This window comes from Carcharodon carcharias, chromosome 6, assembly GCF_017639515.1.
Source record: "Carcharodon carcharias isolate sCarCar2 chromosome 6, sCarCar2.pri, whole genome shotgun sequence".
Lineage (NCBI taxonomy): Eukaryota > Metazoa > Chordata > Chondrichthyes > Lamniformes > Lamnidae > Carcharodon > Carcharodon carcharias.
Genome location: NC_054472.1, coordinates 133,210,109 through 133,223,163, shown reverse-complemented (window position 1 = coordinate 133,223,163; position 13,055 = coordinate 133,210,109). Strand labels below are relative to the sequence as shown.

Below are 13,055 nucleotides of genomic sequence, written 5' to 3'. Positions count from 1 at the left end.
TTTTGAATGCTGACAGGGAATGGGAGAGGAAGATCTATTCGGTTGTGGCACACTTCTGCCCTCGGCCTGGTACAACTTTCCAGTGAAGCCCAACGAAAGCTGAAGGAGCAGCACCTCATCTTTTGATTAGTCCCTTTACACCCTTCTGGACATAACATTGATTTCTAAAACTTCAGACCACGAACTCTATTCTCCATTTTGAATTTCTTTCCCTCAAGTGTCAGTCAGTATCTTATTCTCATGTTTTTGCCTTCAGACAGCGCTGATCTTTATTCTGCTGTTAAAATGTACCCTGGACCAATGCGTTGTGTCTTTAATACTATCATTATCAATTCTTTTGCCATGTGTTTCATGACATCTTTGTCATTTAATCTCCCCTGTCCTCTGCCCTGATCTTCTCTTTTGCTCCACCTGCTCCTCCCCGCTTTTCTAATAGCATTCCCAACTTTTCTTCAGTTCCGAAGAAGAGTCACATTGCATTCAAAACATTAACTCTGTTTCTCTTCCCACAGGTGCTATAAGAGCATAAGACAGTGAGATATAGGAGCAGAAGTAGGCTATTTGGTCCATCGAGTCTGCTACACCATTCAATGAGATCATGGCTGATCTGATAATCTTTAATTCCACTTTCCTGCCTTGTCCCCATAATCATTGGATCCCTTACTGATTAAAAATCTGTCTATTTTAGCCTTGAATATGCTTAACAACCCAGCCTCTACAGCCCTCTGCGGTAAAGAATTCCACAGATTGACTACCCCCTAAGAGAAGAAATTCCTCCTCATCTCTGTTTTAAATGGGCGCCCCTTTACTCTGAGATTATGCCCTCTGGTCCTAGACTCTCCCACAAGGGGAAACAATCTCTGAGCATCTACCCTGTCAAACCCACTAAGAATCTTATATGTTTCAATAAGGTCGCCTCTTGTTCTTCTAAACTCCAATGAGTACAGGCACAACCTACTCAACCTCTCCTCATAAGAAAATTCCTCCATACCCGGGATCAACTTAGTGGACCGCCTCCAATGCCAGTTTATTTTTCCTTAAGTAAAGGGACCAAAATTGTTCACAGTATTCTAGGTGTGGTCTAACTAGTGCCTTGTATAGTTTTAGTAAGACTTCCCTATTGTTATACTCCGTTCTCTTTGAAATAAAGGCCAACATTCCATTTGCCTTACCTATTGCTTTTATTTCAGATCTCCAGCATCCACAGTATTTTGCTTTTATTTTGGTGTAAGTTAGAATATTTAGCTTGATACCAAATTGTATACAGAAAGCAAAATGAAAGAGATAGAAAGAAAGAATTGACTAAGAAAGAGACAAATAAACTTTTAGAAAAACTATTTTTTAATTTTTAATTTTTAAAAAATTTGTCAACAATAGTTAAAATCTGAAGAAATGTGATTCTATGTTTTTAAAATAAATTTTCAGTGCTAGGGAGGTATTTTAGCCCTAATTAAAACTTAACCACGTAGTTTTAAAATTTGGTTACACTTGAATGGACAAGCCGTAACAATTTTCAATGTATTTAGTGAGCATCTAATGGGTAAGTACAACAACTAAACATCCCACTTTTATTTGAACGCCAAATCTCTTGACAAGACATGGTTAAACCAAAACTTTTGGAGGAGCAGGGCAACTCAGACACAACTTCCTGATTCCTATGTTTCTGTGTGTGCAGATGCCTGAAGCTGCTGTCTGATATGTTCCTTAAAAATGGTGAGCGCCGATAGCCTCATCATTATTTCTACTGCAAATTCTCATCCAATGTTATTGTTGAGAACACTCAATTCCTTTGCCATGTGTTTCATGACATCTTAATTTGGTGCATTCTGAAAAAATGTCATTCCTTTTCATTTTTTTTCAGATGTGGACATCACTGGGAAGCCTGTAATTTTTGCCCATTCCTAGGTACCTGAGAAGGCAAAATAGTAATTGTTTTTGCAACTGTGTCAACCAAAATGTGAGAGACTGGAACCATAATTAGGCCAGAGCAGGGGAGCAGATTCTCTTCCATGAAAAACAATTGGTGAACCTGTTAATTGTTTACAGATAAACAGTGGTTTCCATAGCCATTGTAACCCACAATTTACCAGCTTTATTAAATTGAAAAAGTGCAAAATGTTAGACTAATAGGCCAAGAACATTAGCAGCATAGGGACAGATAGGAAATTTGAACTAACCTGCATCACTGATGGGAGTGGCAGGTTATAAAGGATTGCACTAGTTGCTGTTCATAAAATGGCAGTGAGAGGAATAGATATGTAAAAAACAAATTCTGCTTGATCTCTCCAATCTTTTCCCCTGCCTTGCAACTTTATTTTTCTTCCAGCAGCCCTGCAGATAAATGAGTGACGCAGACTATTATTAAAAGTAACCATTGTTTAAAAATTTTGCAGACTATTTCAAGCGGATATGCACAACGGGAAACCAAATGGAGTGACGTCCCAACATTTAGAAGCAAACAAGATCTTAAAGGACAAGAACGACCGATAGAAAGACGTCATTCTGGTCAGGGAGATGGCACAAAGAAGGGTAAATGGATTATTTGTATTACTAGATAGTACAGTGCTCAGAGATTTATACTGATGTAAATTTATGAAATATGCTACAATAAAATGAATTATCTCTGGATATAAGTAGAGCAGTCACCTACCAAAATAAAGGACAACTAAGGAACACTGTCTTTTTATGTACTTTGTAAGACCCACATAGTCCTCCACCCTCTGGAATATTCTTTCTTTTGTTCTTCTGTAACTTAACTCTCCTATGGTTTAACTTCGACCAAGTTTAAATGTTAATTGAGATTTATTAAATTATTTACTCCAGAGTATGTGGAAGCTCAGGGCATTCTTCTCAGAAAGTAGAAAAGTAACATGCTACTAAACCATAGTCATTTATTTACATATAAACAAATTACCATAGCAAATTATATAGTAGGACTTTCATTTTTCTTCTTTTGAAGTAGACACACATCAGCTTTCTAAGAATTTTAGTATTTAGGTAGATAGAATAACAGTGCCTTGAACTGCATTTGATAGCTCACAATAATTGGAAATCACATTTTTGTCCACTCCATTATACTTAAGGGTTACAAGTAGCAGATTCCATGGAATACAGTGAAGAGGTCCTACTGTATGTAGCCAATGTTAAATATTTACCACTTGCAAAGTTACTTGACTACAGAACAAGAATCCTCACAGAGGCCTTCTAGGATCATAGTTGCCAAAGCTATTAGTTTGAGTTTACCCTATCACAGTAAAAAAAAAAATCCATTTCCACAAATAAGTTAGGTATTAGCTTCTGATCGTCTGTATAAATTGTTTAACCTGTATTTCTTCTAATCACAAGAAGTATTCTCAAGAAAATATGAACTTTCTAATTTACTTGCTGAACACCAACCTACTTCTAGCTCTACTGTGTAGATCATAACTATCCTTCCAGATGAAAGGATAAATTTGATACTACTTCCTGGTGTTTCCATTCAATATTGTAAACCTCATTTTCCTTCTTGCAATGTCTGGTCCACACTCAGTTCCTAAGAACTCGGGTCTCTGCCCCCACCACGTTTCCCTTGGTTTCCAGAGCTTTTCTCAATGAGTAAATCGGGAGGTTACTAGACAATCAACTAATGTGTGTATATAGATATGAATATGATATTCCAAGATTTCTAACATTTGTTCTGATAATGATTTTGCATATTTTGTGGTGGATTAAGGGAGAACTAATTTATGACTGAGAACCATTTGAATATTCTTGTTCTATGGTGCAATAGAAGAATGTAACTATTGTGAAGCATGGAATCTATTTGATTGTTCATTGTAATCATACATTTTATAATATGTAGTCCACTACAAATCCAAAAAAAAACAACTTTTAAAACTTGTTAATGATGTTTGAGCTGCTACCTTAACCCCACGTTCTAACCTTTATTTCACTGTTTGTAATTTTTTTTAAAAGTGCTTTGACTATTAATACTTTCCATTTCCTGGTTGGCTGACTATAAGAATATTTTAATGTAAATGGCTGCTTGGACAGGTTGGTGACATCACTGCAGCTTAAAGCTCAGAATTACTATTAAAAAATGCCACAATAAATTGCATGTTGAGAGAGGTAACGTTCTCACCAGAGAGATCATTAAATCGCTCAGCAAAGCTTTCTTTGAAGTCAGCAGTGCATGACTTGCTTCGCCACAGACTGCAAAATCTGAACTATTGTAACTTCTATAAAGATGTCAAATTCATCTGTCAAATATGTCAGAGCGTAAAATCAGCCAAGAATAAATGTTGCTTGCAGGCAAACAGTGACAAGGATGGTAGAATTTGGAAAACCATCAGTGGAGAATGCGTATATTCCTTGGGGTGCGGAAATAAGTGGATAATGACCCAAGTCATTCTTGCACATTACTGGCTGCTTAACTAGCTGTTGAAACTAAGTAAGCAAAGAAAGGTGGACAGTGCATCAAGATTTGGAAAGTTGGTGATAATATAGGGAAATAATTCTTAACTCAAAGAACCATTCAGATATTAACATTTAAGTATTCACACTGGACAAATGCTGCTATTGGTTAGTCGAAAACTTGTCAGTGTATGACAAGCTTGTCAAAATATGAAGTAAAAAATGGCTCTTGATTGGCATGAAGGTTTTGTATTTTAATTTTTCCCTTAGTTTCTATTCTTTACTAACTGTCTCTTCTCCAAAATCAACATTTGACTGTTTAAAAAACGAATTGTACACTTCCAGCCTACTTTTGTTTTAATATGTCTTTATGTAAAGGTGGAGAAATGAAGGGGAAGTGATAGACCATTCTTGCACACTTGTTGGCTTAAGGTTTAAAGAAAAGCAATAATTTAGTTGGAATACTTGAATACTTAACTGTAAGTTCCTTTTTTAAAAATCTTATGTTCCACGTTTTTAAAAAAACCTATGGATAAATCTATGGGGTAGTTATTTGTTAATGCAGTGCCTGTTTTATGGGTGGAAAACAGGTGCTGAAATATCCAATATGGAAGGTAGTGTGAGCCCACCTGTCACATGTGGGAATTGAACCCACCATATTTGATTGTGCCGCTCATAGGCATCCACTGTGTGCACCACAAGTATTAAAAGCCCCATTTAAAACATTTAAGTAAGTGTCCTGCGCTTGTTGTAGGATCCTTTTGTGAAATTGGGCTATCTCAGCACCTGACTCACTGTGTGAGAAATTCACTCAGCAACTTGTGACACTAACAGACATCAAGGACCCTTCACCAGCTCTATTTAAAGGGTTCATCCTGTATATCCAGGTTAGTTGCTGGTTTGTCCTCCTTAGGCAGCTTGGGTGTTTGGGTGTTTTTTGACCTATTCCTCATTTCTATAACTGATTTCTGACTGTAGTCATAGGTGGTCTGGTAAGGGTACTTAAAGGTGCTGGAGGATAATAGTGAACAAGCATGAAGATAGGAGAGAGCAGCTACAGATAAGGCAAGGGGCAAGGATGGTAGTGTGCAGAGACCACACTGACAGTGTGTCTTAAGGGAGCACTTCTCCTACCTAAGTTTCACTGAGGAGTAATATCTCAGAAAATCAATGAGCTACATCATTTGTTGCAGCCACAACTTGAGCTTTGATTCAGGGCATGTACAGTAGCTGTCATGGTCACTGTAGCCTTTAACTTTTATACAATGGGATTCATAAAGGCTGCAGCAGGTCACAACTTTATTAATATTATGAGAGGGCTTGATAGGATAGACACTGAGGGATTGCTTCCACTGTAATACATGGCAGCAGAGTCTCAATATAAGGTGCTAATCATTTAGGACTGAGAAATTACTTCACTCAAAAGATATTGAATTTTTAACACTCTACCCCAGAGTATTATGGATGCTTAATTATTGAATATGGTTGATGCTGGAATAGACAGACCTTTGGTCTCTCAGGGAATGAAGGGATATAGGGAGCAGGTGGAAAAATGGTGTGAAGCCCAAGATCAGCCATGATCATATTGGAGTAAGCTTAACAGGTTATACGGTCTATTACTACCTTTAGTTCTCGTGTTCTTGCAGTTCAATGTTGTGTCGGGAAAGTCACTGAGACTTTCCACATTAGGAGGAACTTTTACATCTTTTTCTCCATAAATGGAGCAAAGAAGAATGAGAGAACATTACACTTTGCACATATTGTAGGCTTTCCCAAGGTGCAAGGTGCCATAGGTAGCAACCACATTGTCTTCCCTGCATCCCATCATAATCCTGGCATCCTTACAAAGAGAAAGATATTCCACTCCCTTAACATCCAGCTTGTTTGTCCCATAGGCAGCACACCTTGCAGGTCTGTGCTCAGTTTCCTGTCAACAGTCATGATATATTCATCATGCACCAATCTTTTGAGCTTCCTCCATTTCAACGAAGCAATTGGATTACAAGCTGGCTATTGGGCAACATGGATTAATCCTTTCAGAATTGGTTCACAATTTCTGTTAAGAACCTTGCACAGCTGATGTGTAACATTCAGCAGACAGTCTGAGTGCTCAAACAATATTCTTTTATTTGGACAATTCAAGAGGGTCTTTGCAGTACAGCCCTGAGTGGGTATCCAGATTTGTGCTGTTCTGATGTATGCATTTTGCGTCATGAAGGACCAGCCTTTGCCATCATTTGGGAAACAAGCAGTGCATAAGACCATAAGACAGAGGAGCAGAAATTAGGCCATTCGGCCCATCGAGTCTGCTCCGCCATTCAATCATGGCTGATAAGTTTCTCAACCCCATTCTCCCGCCTTCTCCCCATAACCTTTGATCCCCCTACCAATCAAGAACCTATCTATCTTGGTCTTAAATATACTCATTGACCTGGCCTCCACAGCCTTCTGTGGCAATGAATTCCATAGATTCACCACTCTCTGGCTAAAGAAGTTTCTCCTCATCTCCGTCTAAAAGGTCCTCCCTTTACTCTGAAGCTGTGCCCTAAGGTCCTAGTCTCTAATTCCTACTAATGGAAACATCTTCCCCACGTCCAGTCTATCTAGCCCTTTCTGTATTCTGTAAGCTTCAATCAGATCCCCCCTCATCTTTCTAAACTGCATCGAGTATAGACCCAGAGTCCTCAAACGTTGCTCATATGTTAAGCCTTTCATTCCTGGAATCATTCTCGTGAACCTCCTCTGGACCCTCTCCAGGGCGAGCACATCCTTCCCGAGTGCAGCAGGAGAAGGAACAGCATAAAGAGGAGGAAAGGCAGGAACAGCATTAACCATCAGTACCCAAATGCTTGAACTTGAGAACAGCTCATTTAAGAATACTTCACATGAACAGTTCCTCCAAGTCCCACCCCCTTAAAATCTGGGAAAGCAAACCTTAAGTGCTGAAAATGAAAACATAAGTTTGCTGTCAGCTCAGTGTTAGTAATAAATGATTCTATTCTCTAATTTATGAATTCTCAGAAATGCATACACCTGAGCATTTTACCATGTTACCCCTACTCAAAGCTACATATGAAAGTTGCCTAGCAACTGTAACAATTGTAACCTGAATTCCTTTTCTGTTTATATGGATGTGCCCCAGAAGGGGCATAAGGCTCTGCTGTATTTGGTCATGTCAGCATATGACATTACACATGTCATCCGGTCTCTCCCCTTCAAGTACCAGCTCAGAAGCATTTTAGATGGAATTTAGAGAATAAACTTAAGTGTAGTTCTCTGAGTGAGACACAGTACAGCAGGGTGCTTTTTGAACATCAAGCAGTAGAAAGAATGCAAAGAATATGTTGTAGATGGTAGCTCAGTTGCAGGAGTCCACGAGCAACTGTCGTGTCTGGTATTTTTTCAGTAGTACATTTCACCATGCGACTGTGTGGTAACTTGGATATTTGCAGTGGAGCCTCCTTGCCAGGGGCGTTAAGGGAAATGGAAGCTTTTGCCTCAGATATTCAAACTATTACTAGAATGCAATTGCAATCTATTCCAACTTCAATGGGCTTGGGGCTTTAGGGTGTGGGTTCATTGGTCTCACTGGTGCCATTAGATATGCTGTCACTATGGACCATTAGGACACAGTTCACTATGCTGTCTCTGATTGCTACACATCTAGACCCTCAGACCAATACTCTACAATGTCTGCACAGGTACTGGAAAGCACACAGACCAAATCTGCCAATGCATGTGTTGCAATATACAAGTTGGGTTTAACTGACAAGAACGAATGCCCACCTGAATCACAAGAGGCTCTTATGGACACGATAATCCTGCCACTGATATATTATATGGACAACGTACAACATTCGGTTTAAGAAGATTTCCACTAAGGGAAAGCACCATGAAGCAAACACTAGGCAATGGGTAAATTTGACATTAGGGCCTGGATTTTCCCTCTGAAGGTAGATGCACTGAGTTGGGAAATTTTCTGCCTCACCACACATGGGGGAAAATGTGCCCCAAATGGCAGCTTGCTCATTCTGGGGGGGTGGGTGTATGCTGAGGTTGGGCCCACCCACCACCCCGGATGCAGATAGGAGGGGCCGCCGGAATACCTAGTACCAAGTCAGGCTGGTTAAAAGACTGGCCCAGTTCTCTGGGACTTCATTTTTTTGTTAAACATTAGGCCCTCAAGTCCTCACCCCTCACACCCCTGCCCCTCTCCACCCATTCTCCATACCACATCCATTCCCAATGCCCCATCCATGCCAATTCATACCAACTGATGCCCCTTCACCCACTCCCCATACCCTCTATGCCAACCCATGCCCACTCATCCTCATGGTCCCTTATAACCACTATGCCAACTTTGTTCCAACTCATGCCCCAACTCACTACCCTTTGCCCATACACCCTCCATACCAACTCATCCAATACCCAACAATGGCAGATCTCAGGAGCCACGTTGAAATGAAATAAAATTAAGTTCTAGGGCCCAGATTTTCTCTATGGAAATGGCCAAAATTCATCCTGGCAAAAAAAACTCGGAAATGGCCAAACTTTCTAAGCCCAGCACCAAACCCAGTACCATCTTCACAGAATCACATAATCGCAGAATTTTATTGGTACAGAAGGAAGCTATTCTATCAGCACTGATTCTCCAAATGAGCATTATGACCTAGTGCCATTGTCTTGCCTTTTCCCTGTACCCCTGCACATTGTTTCTGTTCAAATACTCATCTAATGCACTCTTGAATGCCTCGATTGAACCTGCCACCACATTTCCAGGCAGTGCATTCAAGACCTGAACCACTCATTGTGTGAAAAGGGTTTTTTTTTAAGTCATAGTTTCTTCTTTTTCAAATCACTTTAGATCTATGCCCTCTTGTCCTTGATCCTTTTATGAATGGCAACAGCTTCTCCCTATCTACTCTTCCCAGCCCCTTCATGATTTTGAACATCACTTTCACTGCAGGAGCGGGACTGGAGTTGGGCAGGGGTTTGTGCATGTGCGATTTGTGGAGGTAGCTGGCCATTTAAATCACCAGCTGCCTCCACTAATTTCAGATTTTTGCACCCCAGCTGCGTGAATCCCGAAGTGCGTAGAGCAGACTAGGTCAGAGGAGGTCTGTTTTCTGTGCGCTTGCTTTGGAGAGCCAGGTTACACCCATGGAGAGGTGAGGTGCCCCATAACGTTACATTGAAAATTTCATTTAGTGCATCAGCAATCCCAGTAACTTAAATCCCACTGTCCTCTTGTGACCCAAGGGAGTGGGAGGGTGGGGCTTCTGGTCTGCCAGAGCAATTTCTCATTGTCCCTATCAAGTCTTGCACATAAGTGCAAGGAAGAAATTAGTGCTTCAGAAGTATGCATACAGCTTCATCTAAGGAAACATAGAAGATGGGCATGGCACCCTTTCACATAGAGGCAGTAGAAACCAGTCAAAATGAGCAACTGGACCCCAGAAGTGGGCCAAAGGTCATGAGGAAGAGGCATCAGGAGGGAGAGGAAGGACAACCCGGTTCTATCCTGTGGGGAGGGTGTACAGACATACCTCAATATGACTGAAAGCCAGTGCCACAGAAGACTCGGGTTGGGCCATAATGTTGTGACAGACATTTGTTGCATGGTGTAGCAGCAACTGAGCCACAATCCATTGACTCTCATGCCCTGCCAGTGGCTGTGAAGGTAACCACCAAACTGAACTTCTGTGTCACAGGCTCTTTCCAGGGCTCAGCAGGAGACTGGCATGATATATCCAAGTCAGCAACACACAGATGCATTAAGGAAGTGATTAATGCCCTGTTTGCTCATGTGGGGGAGTACATTAGTTTCCCTATGGATCTTGAGTCTCAGACTCAGACAGCCACTGTCTTTGTCCAAATTGCAGACTTCCCTCAGGTGCTGGGCATCATTGACCACACTAATGTTGCAATAATGGCCCAAAATCAGCACGTGAACAACTTCATGAACTACAAGTCATTTCACTCCATCAATTTGCAGGTGGTTTGTGATCACAATAAGCTGTTTGTGTACAAGATATCTGGGCAGCTGCCACCACTCCCTCATACTAAGAAGTTTGCAACTCTCCAATCTATTTCATCCACCCATGCAGATCTAGAGATGGCTCCTCTGGGACAACAGCTAAGAACATGGCTAATGACCCTTCTGCTCCCCATCAACCCCCTTCCTTTAGGCACCCACAATCTGAGGCAGAAGAGCAAAACTACAAAGTAGCCATGTTGTCACCAGCAGCACCAACGAACAGGCCAATGGCATTTAAAAAATAAGATCCTAATGCCTCGATCACCCTCCAATATGCCCAGCAAGGGTTTGAAGAATACTGCGTGCTGCACAACATTATGTAGAGGAGGGGCCTCCAACTTGATGAGAATGAGGCCATGGGCAGAACCCTAACCTCTGAGGAGGAGGATGATGAGGAAGAGGAGGAGGAGAAGAAGGAAGCCCATGTACTTTCAGGCCATTCCAAAACAGATGAGGATAATGAGCCTTCCAATGGGAGAGCAGCAGGGAGGAAAGGACACGCATCCTGGGCTGATTCCATGCAAAAGGGGGTCCTTGCCCAGAAAAGAGTTTCATAAACTTTTCCAAAATAACATACCCCCACATAAAGATCCTTATACCTTGATGCCACAGTCTTTCAAGGGGCTGCATATCCCTCACTGTACAGTCCCAAGGGACCAAAGCAACATCAATGCATTTGATTCTGTCACATTGAAACTGCAGCTACCCACTCCATCATAAACATGGTCATAAGCATCTTTCAAACACACATGATAATAATTCATTCTCATCCTGATTCCCTCACATGAATGCCATCGACTGTAAATGATGCACCCATACCATCAAATGGACCACTATCAAGCCATGCCCACAATGCAGATAATGACAAAAGTGAAGCCGTTACACTCGTGTCAGTGTGTATAAGGTTTATGTTGCATCATACACGCAGATCGGACATCTTGCACATGATGATTGGAAAACTGTGCCTTAATAGAGAATGGAAATAACTTGTGCTACATTCATTCTAGTCAATGGTCCTGTTTAATGGCACCACATACACTAGTCCTGGTTAAATATACTCTGCAAACTACACAAACCACACCCTGTGACTCCAGAAATGACAGTTCAGCCACAGTAGTGATGACAGCATATGACTTGTATTAACTGGACAATACATGGCCTTCCCAGCTGCACTTCCCACACCAAGTGTAACACTATAGTGCGACTGAATGTATAGCACCCAGTACTCATGCTTCAAATGTACTTGCCGACCAGCATCTGGTCATGGAATCGATTCATTAAGCCTCACTCAAAGTTACACTTGAATAGAAACTGAAAGATACAAGGATCATCTTTGTGCTGGAGTCTTTGACCTCTGGACTTCAATGTGATGCAGTAGAGAGGAGGCAGCTCTCATATGCCTTACCAATCAGGCCACCTCATTGCTCCTGGTGAAGCCATGTCAAGATACAACTCAGCATGCCACCCTCAATATTACTGGTCAGAAGCTAGGGCGCATTTTTTATCATTCCTTTTGAAGTCTCTAGTGTACATGCACACAGAGTCATATGGAAGTGAAAAGAAATATATTGAACAAGTGTTCAAATGTGTTATATTCATAGTGAATACGGTAAGAACTGTGATTGCAGTTAACCACAGTGAACCCATTAGTGCTCTAGACGAGTTGGCACTCTGCACTTACGCACACTCCCAAGGAGTGCCCTGTTGCCTTGGAGGAGATGAAGGCAGGCTTCTCACATATCTGTCTAAAGGGCAAATGAGCATGGTGGCCTACCCATTCATGCAGGCACTCATTGGGGACCGTCCTCTGACTGGAGGCAGAGAGTTAAAGAGAGCAGGAGCTAAGAGTCAAAGCAGAGATTTAAAAAGAGCGGGAGCTGAGAGTCAGAGTGGAGATTTAATAAGAGTTGGAGCTGGACTCTGAGATGAAAACAGTGAGAGGACGTCATGATTGACAATGCAGAGGAGGCAGCTGATTGGTAAGTAGGGTCAGGTGAGTACATTTTCTACTAATTAAGCTTCTGCAGTCCATTAGCTTAAACAAAATAAAGTGAGGACTTTGGACTGTAGTGGGTGTGTTTGGAGTGGAATAAGGCCCCTAGTATAATTAGTATTCTTTAAAGGGAGTAACTAACAACTTTAATCTAAAGGGAAGTCATGGCAGCTGAGCTCGCACCGTGATATACTTATCCTGTGCTATGTGGGAAGTCATGGACACTTCCGGTGTCCTTGGCGACCATGTATGCAGGAAGTGTGTCCAGATGCAGCTACTAGCTATTTCAGAGCTGGAGCTGCAGGTGGATTCACTGTGAAGCATCCACGATGCTGACATTATCGTGGACAGCACATTCAGTGAGGTGGTCATACCACAGGTAAAGACTGAACAGGCAGAAAGGGGATGGGTGACCACCAGGCAGAGTGAAGGGAGGCACGTAGTACAGTAGTCCCTGTGGCCATCCCCGTCTCTAACAGATATACTGTTTTGGATACTTTTGGGGGGAGACGACTTCTCAGGGGAAAGCAGCAGAAGCCAAGTCCATGGCACCACGGGTGGTTCTGCTGCACAAGAGCGGAGGAAGAAGAGTGGCAGGGCTATAGCGATAGGGGATTCAATAATAAGGTGATT

The 13,055-nt window shown here is 41.6% G+C and overlaps 1 protein-coding gene across 1 annotated transcript in view; it reads left to right on the top strand.

Annotated features, from left to right (window-relative positions):
• Positions 1-13,055, top strand: part of gra (granulito) — a 385,915-nt gene that overhangs the window by 319,796 nt on the left and 53,064 nt on the right. Inside the window, exon 4 of the mRNA XM_041189045.1 lies at positions 2,394-2,529. Within this exon, the coding sequence (XP_041044979.1) occupies positions 2,394-2,529 (136 nt within the window). The remainder of the gene's footprint in view (positions 1-2,393; positions 2,530-13,055) is intronic.